Source organism: Lissotriton helveticus, chromosome 8, assembly GCF_964261635.1.
Source record: "Lissotriton helveticus chromosome 8, aLisHel1.1, whole genome shotgun sequence".
Taxonomy (NCBI): Eukaryota; Metazoa; Chordata; class Amphibia; order Caudata; family Salamandridae; genus Lissotriton; species Lissotriton helveticus.
Window position 1 is genome coordinate 10,054,859 of NC_136069.1, and position 13,505 is coordinate 10,068,363.

At 42.2% G+C, this 13,505-nt stretch overlaps 1 protein-coding gene across 1 annotated transcript in view; it reads left to right on the plus strand.

The window, feature by feature from the left end:
- Positions 1–13,505, plus strand: part of PLA1A (phospholipase A1 member A) — a 172,175-nt gene that overhangs the window by 119,085 nt on the left and 39,585 nt on the right. Inside the window, exon 9 of the mRNA XM_078656363.1 lies at positions 12,203–12,292. Coding sequence (XP_078512489.1) covers positions 12,203–12,292 — 90 coding nt within the window. The remainder of the gene's footprint in view (positions 1–12,202; positions 12,293–13,505) is intronic.

Consider the following 13,505-nt stretch of genomic DNA (forward strand, 5'->3'; position numbering starts at 1 on the left):
AGAAAACTGCATTCAAAGACCGGCTGGACAACAACGCGCACAACAGCAAGGAACTCTTCAACATCGTGAAAGAGCTATCCAACCCCAGCGCAGGAACCAACGACATCACCCCATCGCAAGACCTCTGCGACTCCCTCGCTTCCTACTTCCACAACAAGATCGCGGACATACACAACAGCTTCAACGAACAACCAACGCACACCATGACCGAACAACCTCCCCCCACCACCACCCTCCACGCCTGGACCCCGATCAGCACCGAAGACACCATCCGCACGATGAACTCCATCCACTCCGGATCACCGACCGACCCCTGCCCTCACCACGTCTTCAACAAGGCCGACGCTGTCATCGCACCCCACCTGCGAGACATCATCAACACATCCTTCAACACCGCCACCTTCCCTGAGAGCTGGAAGCACGCCGAACTCAGCGCTCTACTCAAGAAACCAACAGCGGACCCCACCGAACTCAAGAACTACCGTCCCATCTCGCTCCTCCCGTTCCCGGCCAAAGTCATCGAGAAGACCGTCAACAAGCAGCTGGCCGCCTTCCTCGAGACGAATGGATCCCTCGACCCCTCACAGTCCGGCTTCCGAGCCAATCACAGCACCGAGACCGCCCTCATCGCCGCCACCGATGACATCCGAGCCCTGATGGACAACGGAGAAACAGCGGCCCTCATCCTCCTAGACCTCTCCGCGGCATTCGACACGGTCTGCCACCGCACCCTAGTACAGCGCCTCAGCAACGTCGGAATCCAGGACAAGGCGCTGGAATGGATCATCTCCTTCCTCGACGGAAGAACACAGAGAGTCCGCCTACCACCGTACAAGTCAGAGGCCTCCGAAGTCATCTGCGGCGTCCCTCAAGGATCCTCTCTGAGCCCCACCCTCTTCAACGTCTACATGAGCCCCCTCGCGGCCATCGCACGCCAACACAACCTCAGCATAATCTCCTACGCCGACGACACCCAGCTGATCCTCTCCCTGACCAACGACCCCGCCACCGCCAGAGCCAACCTACACGAAGGGATGAAAGAGGTAGCCGAGTGGATGACGACCAGCCGCCTGAAACTGAACTCGGACAAGACGGAGGTCCTCATCCTGGGCTCTTCACCCTCCGCCTGGGACGACTCCTGGTGGCCTCCCGCCCTGGGCACCGCACCCAAACCGACAGACCATGCACGCAACCTGGGCTTCATCCTGGACTCCTCCCTCTCCATGACCAGGCAAGTCAACGCCGTCTCCTCAGCGTGCTTCAACATCCTACGCATGCTACGGAAGATCTTCTGGTGGATCCCCACCGAGACCAGGAAGACCGTCACCCAGGCCCTCGTCACTAGCCGACTGGACTACGGCAACGCCCTCTACGCCGGTACCACCGCCAAGCTTCAGAAGAGACTCCAGCGGATCCAGAATGCCTCAGCCAGACTCATCCTCGACATCCCACGACACAGCCACATCTCACGACATCTGAGAGACCTTCACTGGCTCCCCGTCAACAAAAGAATCACCTTCCGCCTCCTCACCAACGCACACAAAGCCCTACACGACCAAGGCCCGGGCTACCTCAACAGCCGGATCAACTTCTACGCTCCCAAACGCCACCTCCGCTCAGCCAACCACGCCCTCGCCGCCGTCCCCCGCATCCGAAGAGCAACCACAGGAGGAAGGTCCTTCTCCTACCTGGCCGCCAAGACCTGGAACTCCCTCCCGACCGACCTGCGCCTGACCCAAGACCACCTCTCCTTCAGGAAGAAGCTGAAGACCTGGCTGTTCGAGCAGTAGCGGCACCCCCCCCCTCCCCTAAGCGCCTTGAGACCCTATGGGTATGTAGCGCGCTCTATAAGTGTCAGTGATTGATTGATTGATATGGCAAACATTGGTATGACATTGCATGGCATGATATGGCAAACTTTGGTATGGCATTGCATGGCATGATATGGCAAACTTTGGTATGGCATTGCATGGCATGATATGGCAAACTTTGGTATGGCATTGTATGGCATGATATGGCAAACTTTGGTATGGCATAGTATGGCATGGCATGATATGGTAAACTTTGGTATGGCATTGCATGGCATGATATGGCAAACTTTGGTATGGCATTGTATGGCATAGCATGATATGGCAAACTTTGGTATGGCATTGCATGGCATGATATGGCAAACTTTGGTATGGCATTGCATGGCATGATATGGCAAACTTTGGTATGGCATTGTATGGCATGATATGGCAAACTTTGGTATGACATTGCATGGCATGATATGGCAAACTTTGGTATGGCATTGCATGGCAAACTTTGGTATGGCATTGTATGGCATGATATGGCAAACTTTGGTATGGCATTGCATGGCATGATATGGCAAACTTTGGTATGGCATTGCATGGCATGATATGGCAAACTTTGGTATGGCATTGTATGGCATGATATGGCAAACTTTGGTATGACATTGCATGGCATGATATGGCAAACTTTGGTATGGCATTGTATGGCATGATATGGCAAACTTTGGTATGGCATTGTATGGCATGATATGGCAAACTTTGGTATGACATTGCATGGCATGATATGGCAAACTTTGGTATGGCATTGTATGTCATGGCATGATATGGCAAACTTTGGTATGGTATGGCATTGCATGGCATGATATGGCAAACTTTGGTATGGCATGGCATGATGTGGCAAACTTTGGTATGACATTGTATGGCATGATATGGCAAACTTTGGTATGACATTGCATGGCATGATATGGCAAACTTTGGTATGGCATTGTATGTCATGGCATGATATGGCAAACTTTGGTATGGTATGGCATTGCATGGCATGATATGGCAAACTTTGGTATGGCATGATGTGGCAAACTTTGGTATGACATTGTATGGCATGATATGGCAAACTTTGGTATGGCATTGCATGGCATGATATGGCAAACTTTGGTATGGCATTGTATGGCATGATATGGCAAACTTTGGTATGGCATAGTATGGCATGGCATGATATGGTAAACTTTGGTATGGCATTGCATGGCATGATATGGCAAACTTTGGTATGGCATTGCATGGCATGATATGGCAAACCTTGGTATGGCATTGCATGGCATGATATGGCAAACTTTGGTATGGCATTGTATGGCATGATATGGCAAACATTGGTATGGCATTGTATGGCATTGCATGATATGGTAAACTTTGGTATGGCATTGTATGGCATGGCATGATATGGTAAACTTTGGTATGGCATTGTATGGCATGATATGGCAAACTTTGGTATGGCATTGTATGGCATGGCATGTTATGGCAAACTTTGGTATGGCATTGCATGGCATGATATGGCAAACTTTGGTATGGCATTGCATGGCATGATATGGCAAACTTTGGTATGGCATTGTATGGCATGATATGGCAAACTTTGGTATGACATTGCATGGCATGATATGGCAAACTTTGGTATGGCATTGTATGTCATGGCATGATATGGCAAACTTTGGTATGGCATTGTATGGCATGATATGGCAAACTTTGGTATGGCATTGCATGGCATGATATGGCAAACTTTGGTATGGCATTGTATGTCATGGCATGATATGGCAAACTTTGGTATGGCATTGCATGGCCTGATATGGCAAACTTTGGTATGGCATTGCATGGCATGATATGGTAAACTTCGGTATGGCATTGCATGGCATGATATGGTAAACTTTGGTATGGCATTGTATGTCATGGCATGATATGGCAAACTTTGGTATGGCATAGTATGGCATGGCACGATATGGTAAACTTTGGTATGGCATTGCATGGCATGATATGGCAAACTTTGGTATGGCATTGTATGGCAAGATATGGCAAACTTTGGTATGGCATTGCATGGCATGATATGGCAAACTTTGGTATGGCATTGTATGTCATGGCATGATATGGCAAACTTTGGTATGGCATTGTATGGCATGATATGGCAAACTTTGGTATGGCATTGCATGGCCTGATATGGCAAACTTTGGTATGGCATTGTATGGCATGGCATGATATGACAAACTTTGGTATGGCATTGTATGGCATGATATGGCAAATTTTGGTATGGCATTGTATGGCATGGCATGATATGACAAACTTTGGTATGGCATTGTATGGCATGGCATGATATGGCAAACTTTGGTATGGCATTGTATGGCATGGCATGATATGGCTAACTTTAGAATGGCATTGTATGGCATGATATGGCAAACTTTGGTATGGCATTGTATGGCATGATATGGCAAACTTTGGTATGGCATTGTATGGCATGGCATAATATGACAAACTTTAGTATGGCATTGCATGGCATGATATGGTAAACTTTGGTATGGCATTGTATGGCATGATATGGCAAACTTTGGTATGGCATTGTATGGCATGGCATGATATGACAAACTTTGGTATGGCATTGTATGGCATGGCATGATATGGCTAACTTTAGAATGGCATTGTATGGCATGATATGGCAAACTTTGGTATGGCATTGTATGGCATGATATGGCAAACTTTGGTATGGCATTGTATGGCATGGCATGATATGACAAACTTTGGTATGGCATTGTATGGCATGGCATGATATGGCAAACTTTGGTATGACATTGTATGGCATGGCATAATATGACAAACTTTGGTATGGCATTGTATGGCATGGCATGATATGGCTAACTTTAGAATGGCATTGTATGGCATGATATGGCAAACTTTGGTATGGCATTGTATGGCATGATATGGCAAACTTTGGTATGGCATTGTATGGCATGGCATAATATGACAAACTTTGGTATGGCATTGCATGGCATGATATGGTAAACTTTGGTATGGCATTGTATGGCATGATATGGCAAACTTTGGTATGGCATTGTATGTCATGGCATGATATGGCAAACTTTGGTATGGCATTGTATGGCATGATATGGCAAACTTTGGTATGGCATTGTATGGCATGATATGGCAAACTTTGGTATGGCATTGTATGGCATGATATGGCAAACTTTGGTATGGCATTGTATGTCATGGCATGATATGGCAAACTTTGGTATGGCATTGTATGGCATGGCATGATATGGTAAACTTTGGTATGGCATTGTATGGCATGATATGGTAAACTTTGGTATGGCATTGTATGGCATGATATGGCAAACTTTGGTATGACATTGTATGGCATGATATGGCAAACTTTGGTATGGCATGATATGGCAAACTTTGGTATGGCATTGCATGGCATGATATGGCAAACTTTGGTATGGCATTGCATGGCATGATGTGGCAAACTTTGGTATGACATTGTATGGCATGATATGGCAAACTTTGGTATGGCATTGCATGGCATGATATGGCAAACTTTGGTATGGCATTGTATGGCATGATATGGCAAACTTTGGTATGGCATAGTATGGCATGGCATGATATGGTAAACTTTGGTATGGCATTGCATGGCATGATATGGCAAACTTTGGTATGGCATTGCATGGCATGATATGGCAAACTTTGGTATGGCATTGTATGGCATGATATGACAAACTTTGGTATGGCATTGCATGGCATGATATGGTAAACTTTGGTATGGCATTGCATGGCATGATATGGTAAACTTCGGTATGGCATTGCATGGCATGATATGGTAAACTTCGGTATGGCATTGCATGGCATGATATGGCAAACTTTGGTATGACATTTTATGGCATGATATGGTAAACTTCGGTATGGCATTGCATGGCATGATATGGTAAACTTCGGTATGGCATTGCATGGCATGATATGGTAAACTTTGGTATGGCATAGTATGGCATGGCATGATGTGGCAAACTTTGGTATGGCATCGTATCGCATGGCATGATATGGCAAACGGTGTGCAGTCATAATATCGAGTTGTTTTTTTCGACTGGACAGAATATCGAGTAAAAAATATAGAATGGACATAATATCGACTAGACATAATATAGACAACAAAAATATCGACTAAAATGGACATAATATCGAATCAAAAATATAGAATGGACATAATATCGACTAGACATAATATTGACAGCAAAAATATCGAATTTAAGGTAAGTTAATAATATTTTTAATTTTTTGTGTAATATTATTCTGTAGCGGGTTGTGGGTTTATAGGGGAATAGGGTGGGAAGTAATTTAAATATAATTAATTAAATCTGTAATATAATAGTAATTGTTAATTAATTATTAATTGTTAATTAATTAAAATATAATTGGTAATTAATAATAATTGATTAATTGATCAATAATTATATTTCCGTAAAATATTTTCTGCAGCGGGTTGTGGGTTTATAGGGGAATAGGGTGGGAAGTAATTTAAATATATTTAATTAAATCTGTAATATAATAGTAATTGTTAATTAATTATTAATTGTTAATTAATAAAAATATAATTGGTAATTACTAATAATTGATTAATTGATCAATAATTATATTTTAGTAAAATATTTTCGGTAGTGGGTTGTGGGTTTATAGGGGAATAGGGTGGGAAGTAATTTAAATATAATTAATTAAATCTGTAATATAATAGTAATTGTTAATTAATTATTCATTGTTAATTAAAATATAATTGGTAATTAATAATAATTGATTAATTGATCAATAATTATATTTTCGTAAAATATTTTCTGTAGCGGGTTGTGGGTTTATAGGGGAATAGGGTGGGAAGTAATTTAAATTTAATTAATTCAATATGTAAATTAATAATAATTGTTAATTAATTATTATTTTGTAAATAATTAAAATATAATTGTTAATTATAAATATTTAAAGAATAAATAAATAATAATTAGTAAATTAATTTCTGTAGTGGGTTGTGAGTTTATAGGGGGATAGGGTGGGGAGTAATTTAATAATAACTAATTAAATATGTAAATTATTTACATTTGTTAATTAATTAATAATTAACCATTAAATAAAATTAACTTCGTAAATAAAAGTAATTGGTTTTGGAAATTAAATTTAAGTTTTGGGTTTTTGGGTAGAGGGGTATTTTTAGGGTTCAGGGTCAGTTTTGGGTTTTTGGGTAAAGGGGTATTTTTAGGGTTCAGGGTCAGTTTTGGGTAAAGGGGTATTTTTAGGGTTCAGCGTCAGTTTTTAGTTTTTGGGTAAAGGGGTATTTTTTATGTTCAGGGTCAGTTTTCAGTTTTTGGGTAAAGGGGTATTTTTAGGGTTCAGGGTCAGTTTTTAGTTTTTGGGTAAAGGGGTATTTTTAGGGTTCAGGGTCAGTTTTCAGTTTTTTGGTAAAGGGGTATTTTTAGGGTTCAGGGTCAGTTTTTAGTTTTTGGGTAAAGGGGTATTTTTATGGTTCAGGGTCAGTTTTCAGTTTTTTGGTAAAGGGGTATTTTTAGGGTTCAGGGTCAGTTTTTAGTTTTTGGGTAAAGGGGTATTTTTTATGTTCAGAGTCAGTTTTCAGTTTTTGGGTAAAGGGGTATTTTTAGGGTTCAGGGTCAGTTTTTAGTTTTTGGGTAAAGGGGTATTTTTAGGGTTCAGGGTCAGTTTTTAGTTTTTGGGTAAAGGGGTATTTTTAGGGTTCAGGGTCAGTTTTCAGTTTTTTGGTAAAGGGGTATTTTTAGGGTTCAGGGTCAGTTTTGGGTTTTTGGGGTACAGGGGTACAGTGTAAAAATAAAGTAAAATTAAATTTAAATTAATTTAATTAAATTAAATTAAAATAAATTATATTATATTATGTTTATTTAATAATATGTATATATATATATATATATATATATATATATATATATATATGTATATGTATTATTTTTGGTGATATAATTTTTTAATTTATATTAATTATTTATTAATATTACATTTATGTAATAATTATTTCTAAGTTTATATTAAATATATTTATATATATTATTTTTAACTTAATTTTAAGACATTTAAAAAAATCGATATTTTGACAGTCTATATTTTTGTAAGTCGATATTTTGGAGTCGATATTTTAGTACTTACCTGTTTGAAGATAGGCAGTCGATATTTTGTCCCTCGATTTTATCCTCGATATTTTGGTATCTCGATATTTTTGACATCGATATTATGTCAGTGATCCATGGCAAACATTGGTATGGCATCGTATCGCATGGCATGATATGGCAAACTTTGGTATGGCATTGTATGGCAAACTTTGGTGTGATATTTTTGGTGGCATAGTATAGCATGGCACGATATGGACAGAATGGCATGGTATGTGTAGTCTCATATTCACCAGTATGTACGGCATGGCGTAGTTGTATATAGTTTGACGTGACACTGCACAGTATGAAACGGCATGGCATAGTATGGCATCTGGTATGGAATGATATGGATATCATGGTATGGCATATAATGGCATTGCGTGGCATAACTTTATAAGTGTAACAAATGATTGAATGGGAGATGAAAGGGGGAGACTTCACTATAGTGGAGAAGTTTAAGACGTCCACTGTACATTCGTGTCTGACCAGGACCACGCGTGCCCTAATAGACATGCACAGTTTGCATCTGTTAGTGCTCTGATGAACATCGCTGTATCGGAGCTGAATATGGCCGGGGGTGTTTCTTTTTTCAATCTGCTGTAAGTGAAACTCAGTCTCTTAAGCACTGTCGCTTACCACGTATGAAAAAAGGCATGAGGCATCCGGTAATCTGCCAGCGAACTACAAACCACTGGGAGACTTCCAGCCTGCCTATTTCTTCAGTCACAGACTAGTCTATGACTGTATGGTTGGGCAGGGGCTTGTTAAATCTAGAACAGTCTAATTAGGGACGGCCATTTTGATTGGTGCAGCCAATCAGAATTGTTGTAACAGCATAAATCAACAGTTCTGATTAGTCTGAAATGGTCTCTCTCGACAGATGAAACACACAAAAGGTGATGGGAGGAATGCCTGTAATTTGTCTAACCACTGCCAACAGCTCAGGGTAGCATCCCAACCTATCGCTCTTTTGCTCACCACGCCACCTCAGTTTGGACCCAGCCATATGCAAATCAGTCTTGACCCTGTGCCTCATGGGAACAGTCCAGCCTGAACTGCCAAGCCAGGTTCTCCCTCAACCAGAAAACAAACAGCCCAGGACCGGTTTCGACCTAGTTATGGTCATATCAGACAGGTACAGCTTGGTTCCAGTGGAACATCCTGAGGGCAGAGGGTGCCCCGGGTATGATTTACTCGGACAACGTGATCTTTGTGGCTCAAGACCCAGTGGAACTCGAGTTAAAACCTACTTAAGATTGATTATCCACCTGTAGCAGGAGTTATGGTTCATTAGCATCCAGAAGAAATGAGGTCTCATCTTGACATAACCAGCAGAAGTTCTGGGATTTTTTGTGAACTTGGTGGAAGCTCCTTTTCAGTTGACAACAAAGAAAGTCAAGGGCATCAAGAGAGACCTGAGGTCTGCTCTCAGCAAGAGTGAACCATCATTGAGGTTGTTAACCCAGATTGTGGCCCTTTTGGAATCACTGATCCGGGCTCTTTTTCGAGGCCTGCTCCTTACAGGGCATTGCAGCGGCCGAAGATTTAACATCTCAGCAAAGGTCTATCGTACACAGATACAACCAGTCTATAGAGAAAGCCAGAACAGAGGTGAGCTGGTGGCTGAAACACACGGAGAGCTGGAACGGCAGAGCCATCTTCAGGTCCCAGCCAGAAATCACAGAGACAGACGCTAGCAGAAGGGTTTCAGGCATCAGAAGCATATCTCTCTCCACAGGAGGGTACTAGTCAATCAGAGAATTGAAGTTACACATCATCTGCCTGGAGCTTCTGGCGGGATTATTCTCCATCAGGGCCCTGTCCCGTCAGAAGGCGATTTATCCATCCGTAGGAGAATACAACAATCTCTCAGCAGTTCATTAAATCAATGACTTTTGACAGAATGCCTGCAACATCAGTAGTTGTTGACGGAAAAATATCTGCCTGGTCACAAGAATGTAGTTCAAGACTAAGGGGCCGATTCACAGAACTAACTTAAGACAAAATCCTAACTTAAGTCTGTCTTAAGTCTGTCTTAAGTCTGTCTTAAGTCTGTCTTAAGTCTGTCTTAAGTCTGTCTTAAGTCTGTCTTAAGTCTGTCTTAAGTCTGTCTTAAGTCTGTCTTAAGTCTGTCTTAAGTCTGTCTTAAGTCTGTCTTAAGTCTGTCTTAAGTCTGTCTTAAGTCTGTCTTAAGTCTGTCTTAAGTCTGTCTTAAGTCTGTCTTAAGTCTGTCTTAAGTCTGTCTTAAGTCTGTCTTAAGTCTGTCTTAAATTTGTCTTCAGTCAAAATCCTAACTTATGTGAATACCAAAAGTAGTAAGTTTAGAATTTTGTCTTAAGTTAGCTCTGTGAATCGGGCCCACAATATCTAAGGGATGCCTGAGATTGGAAGAGGAAAGTGCAGACGTTTCAGCTTTTAATGAAGACCCATGATCAATCCACTAGTTTGCCTCTCTTCTGAACAAACATCTTCCCGCATTTGTTTGCTGGAGGCCAGACCTCAAGCCTCGAGCAATGGACGCTTTCTTGCAAGATTAGGAAAGGAGTCAGTGTTATGCCTTTCTTCCATTCATGATGATCCCTTACACCGCAGGCGAGGCAGCTGGGGCGCCTGTTCCTGGTGACTCTGATTTGGAGAGCTGGATCCCAGTTCTTCCGGAGATGCCATGGGACTCCCGCGTTGTGATTCCTCGCTCTCTGGAGAGTCTGACGGTCCGAATGGGCCAGTTCCATCCACTAGCACTGGCCGGCCCACTACACCTAATGGCACGTAAATTTTCAGTTGCCAAGAATTTTGGAAAATTATGTGTTTTACATTAAGCAAGTATGGTTCCGTGGCACCCATGAAGGATTCTTCTTCCTGGAAGAGACTGACTTGTTGGTTTGTCTGACCAAGCGTGGATCCCGTGAAGACAGATATGCACCTACCTATAAGCTTTTTGTCCAAATTGGCTTCACATGGAGTGGATTACAGGGCAGCACACCATTTTTAATCGGCTGTTTCTGTGGGCTGTGCATCTGTAGCTAATAAGCTGGTAAGGGAACATTGCTTGGTTTGTAGGATGAGATTGTCAAATCCTCCTGTACCCAGGTATGTAGCTCTCTGGAGCGTGGTACTGAGGTTTCTTGAGAGATGGCCTATCAATGACGATATGTCTCGAGATCAGCTTTCAGCAAAGTTGACAGTCTTCTTATGCCCAAGAATATGATACTTTACAACGCACGCATTACAACATGTGTCATTATAACACATTTTTTGCATCGTAAAATCGATTATAACGCATGTTGTTACAGCACATGTCGTTACAACGCATAATCCATTATAACGCAATAACTATTCTAACTCCGCTGGGGTGTTACTTTGGGGAATGCGTTGTAATGGATTATGTGATGTAATGACATGCGTTGTAATGGATTTCGTGTTGTAAAACATTCGTTGTAATGACACGTGTTGTAACACGTGCATTGTAAACGATGTTTCTCATGCCCAAGAACCTTAAATTGTGTGTGGTTTGTTGCCTCAATGCCTTAGAAGAGAAGATTGTACCTGCAAAGCGAGCTATGTCTTCCTAACCTCAAGGGTTGGGTTCTCGGTTGGAGGAAATCATAACAGCGGTAGATTGATCCTCAGGTCCAGTTTTAAATCATTACATTTCAACCCCATTGTTGACTTTGCTTCTGTGGTGTGAAGACAGCTTTGCACAAACATAATCTGAGCCTCCGGTCCTGACATAGATTAAACAATCTTCTTGCTGATGTGTCAAAAATTTCAAAGTTTAACCCGTTGGCTGCGTCGAACGTTCAACTCCAGTGCTGAACGTTCGAAAAATGGGTGGGGCAGCGTCGGCCTACGTACGTGCGCAGCACTACCGAGGTAGTGCACGTGACGACCGTTGGCCGACGGCAGCAGCCAACGAGTTAAGAAGGACATAGAGGTGAGAATGATCTTACCTTGATTTTGGGTAATATGTGTACATGATCATTAAAGGTGTCAAAACATAAGCAATGATTTTGCGATGCTATGTTACACTCTTTGTGGTAAGGGGTATCCTGACTTAATAGGTACATGCAGCATATCACACACCTTCTGTGTTACGGTAGCAACCCCAAAGGCAGGGAACCCCCAAACTGACTGGAAATGGGTCTTGGGGTTGAGGATCCAGCCAGCACATCCCAAGAGACCTGCAGACTTGAATCTGTGTTGACCGCTGTCTCCTTCTCCTCTCTGCAGGACTGACGGACAGAGGTGGCGTCCCAGTGGGAGAGCTCCGCGGCCAGGCCCAGGTGTTCCTGATGACGAGTACCACAGCCCCGTACTGCGGTAGGTGGTTATGAAGAGGCGGGCCGAGAACGTCATCGCTTCTACTACTTAGAATCATAATTAAGGCATAATATAACAACTCACAATTCCTTTACATTGATTAGCATATCATATGCAACAAATGCTTTTCACTAACTTAATACTGCATGAAGCTGTCACTCTGATAAACTTGTGTAACAAGAATCCCTGATTGGTGTCTATGGCTGAGTGCCCCTCGTTGTGCACTCCTCTGCTTCAGATAACCAACTTCTGCTTAACGTATTGCACCTCTGGACCACCAGATGAAGCTGTGGTGATAATGTAGGGCCTGATTCACAGAACTAACTTAAGACAAAATCCTAAACTTACTACCATTTCGGTATAACCAGAAGGCACTTACTCATTTTGGTATTCACAGAAGGCACTTACTCATTTTGGTATTCACAGAAGGCACTTACTCATTTTGGTATTCACAGAAGGCACTTACTCATTTCGGTATTCACAGAAGGCGCTTACTCATTTTGGTATTCACAGAAGGCGCTTACTCATTTCGGTATTCACAGAAGACACTTACTCATTTTGGTATTCACAGAAGGCACTTACTCATTTCAGTATTCACAGAAGGCACTTACTCATTTTGGTATTCACAGAAGGCACTTACTCATTTTGGTATTCACAGAAGGCACTTACTCATTTCGGTATTCACAGAAGGCACTTACTCATTTCGGTATTCACAGAAGGCACTTACTCATTTTGGTATTCACAGAAGGCACTTACTCATTTCGGTATTCACAGAAGGCACTTACTCTGCGCTTACTCATTTCGGTATTCACAGAAGGCACTTACTCATTTTGGTATTCACAGAAGACACTTACTCATTTTGGTATTCACGGAAGGCACTTACTCATTTTGGTATTCACAGAAGGCACTTACTCATTTTGGTATTCATAGAAGGTATTTACTCATTTCGGTATTCACAGAAGGCACTTACTCATTTCGGTATTCACAGAAGGCGCTTACTCATTTCGGTATTCACAGAAGGCGCTTACTCATTTTGGTATTCACAGAAGACACTTACTCATTTTGGTATTCACGGAAGGCACTTACTCATTTTGGTATTCACAGAAGGTACTTACTCATTTTGGTATTCACAGAAGGCATTTACTCATTTCGGTATTCACAGGAGGCGCTTACTCATTTTGGTATTCACAGAAGACACTTACTCATTTCGGTA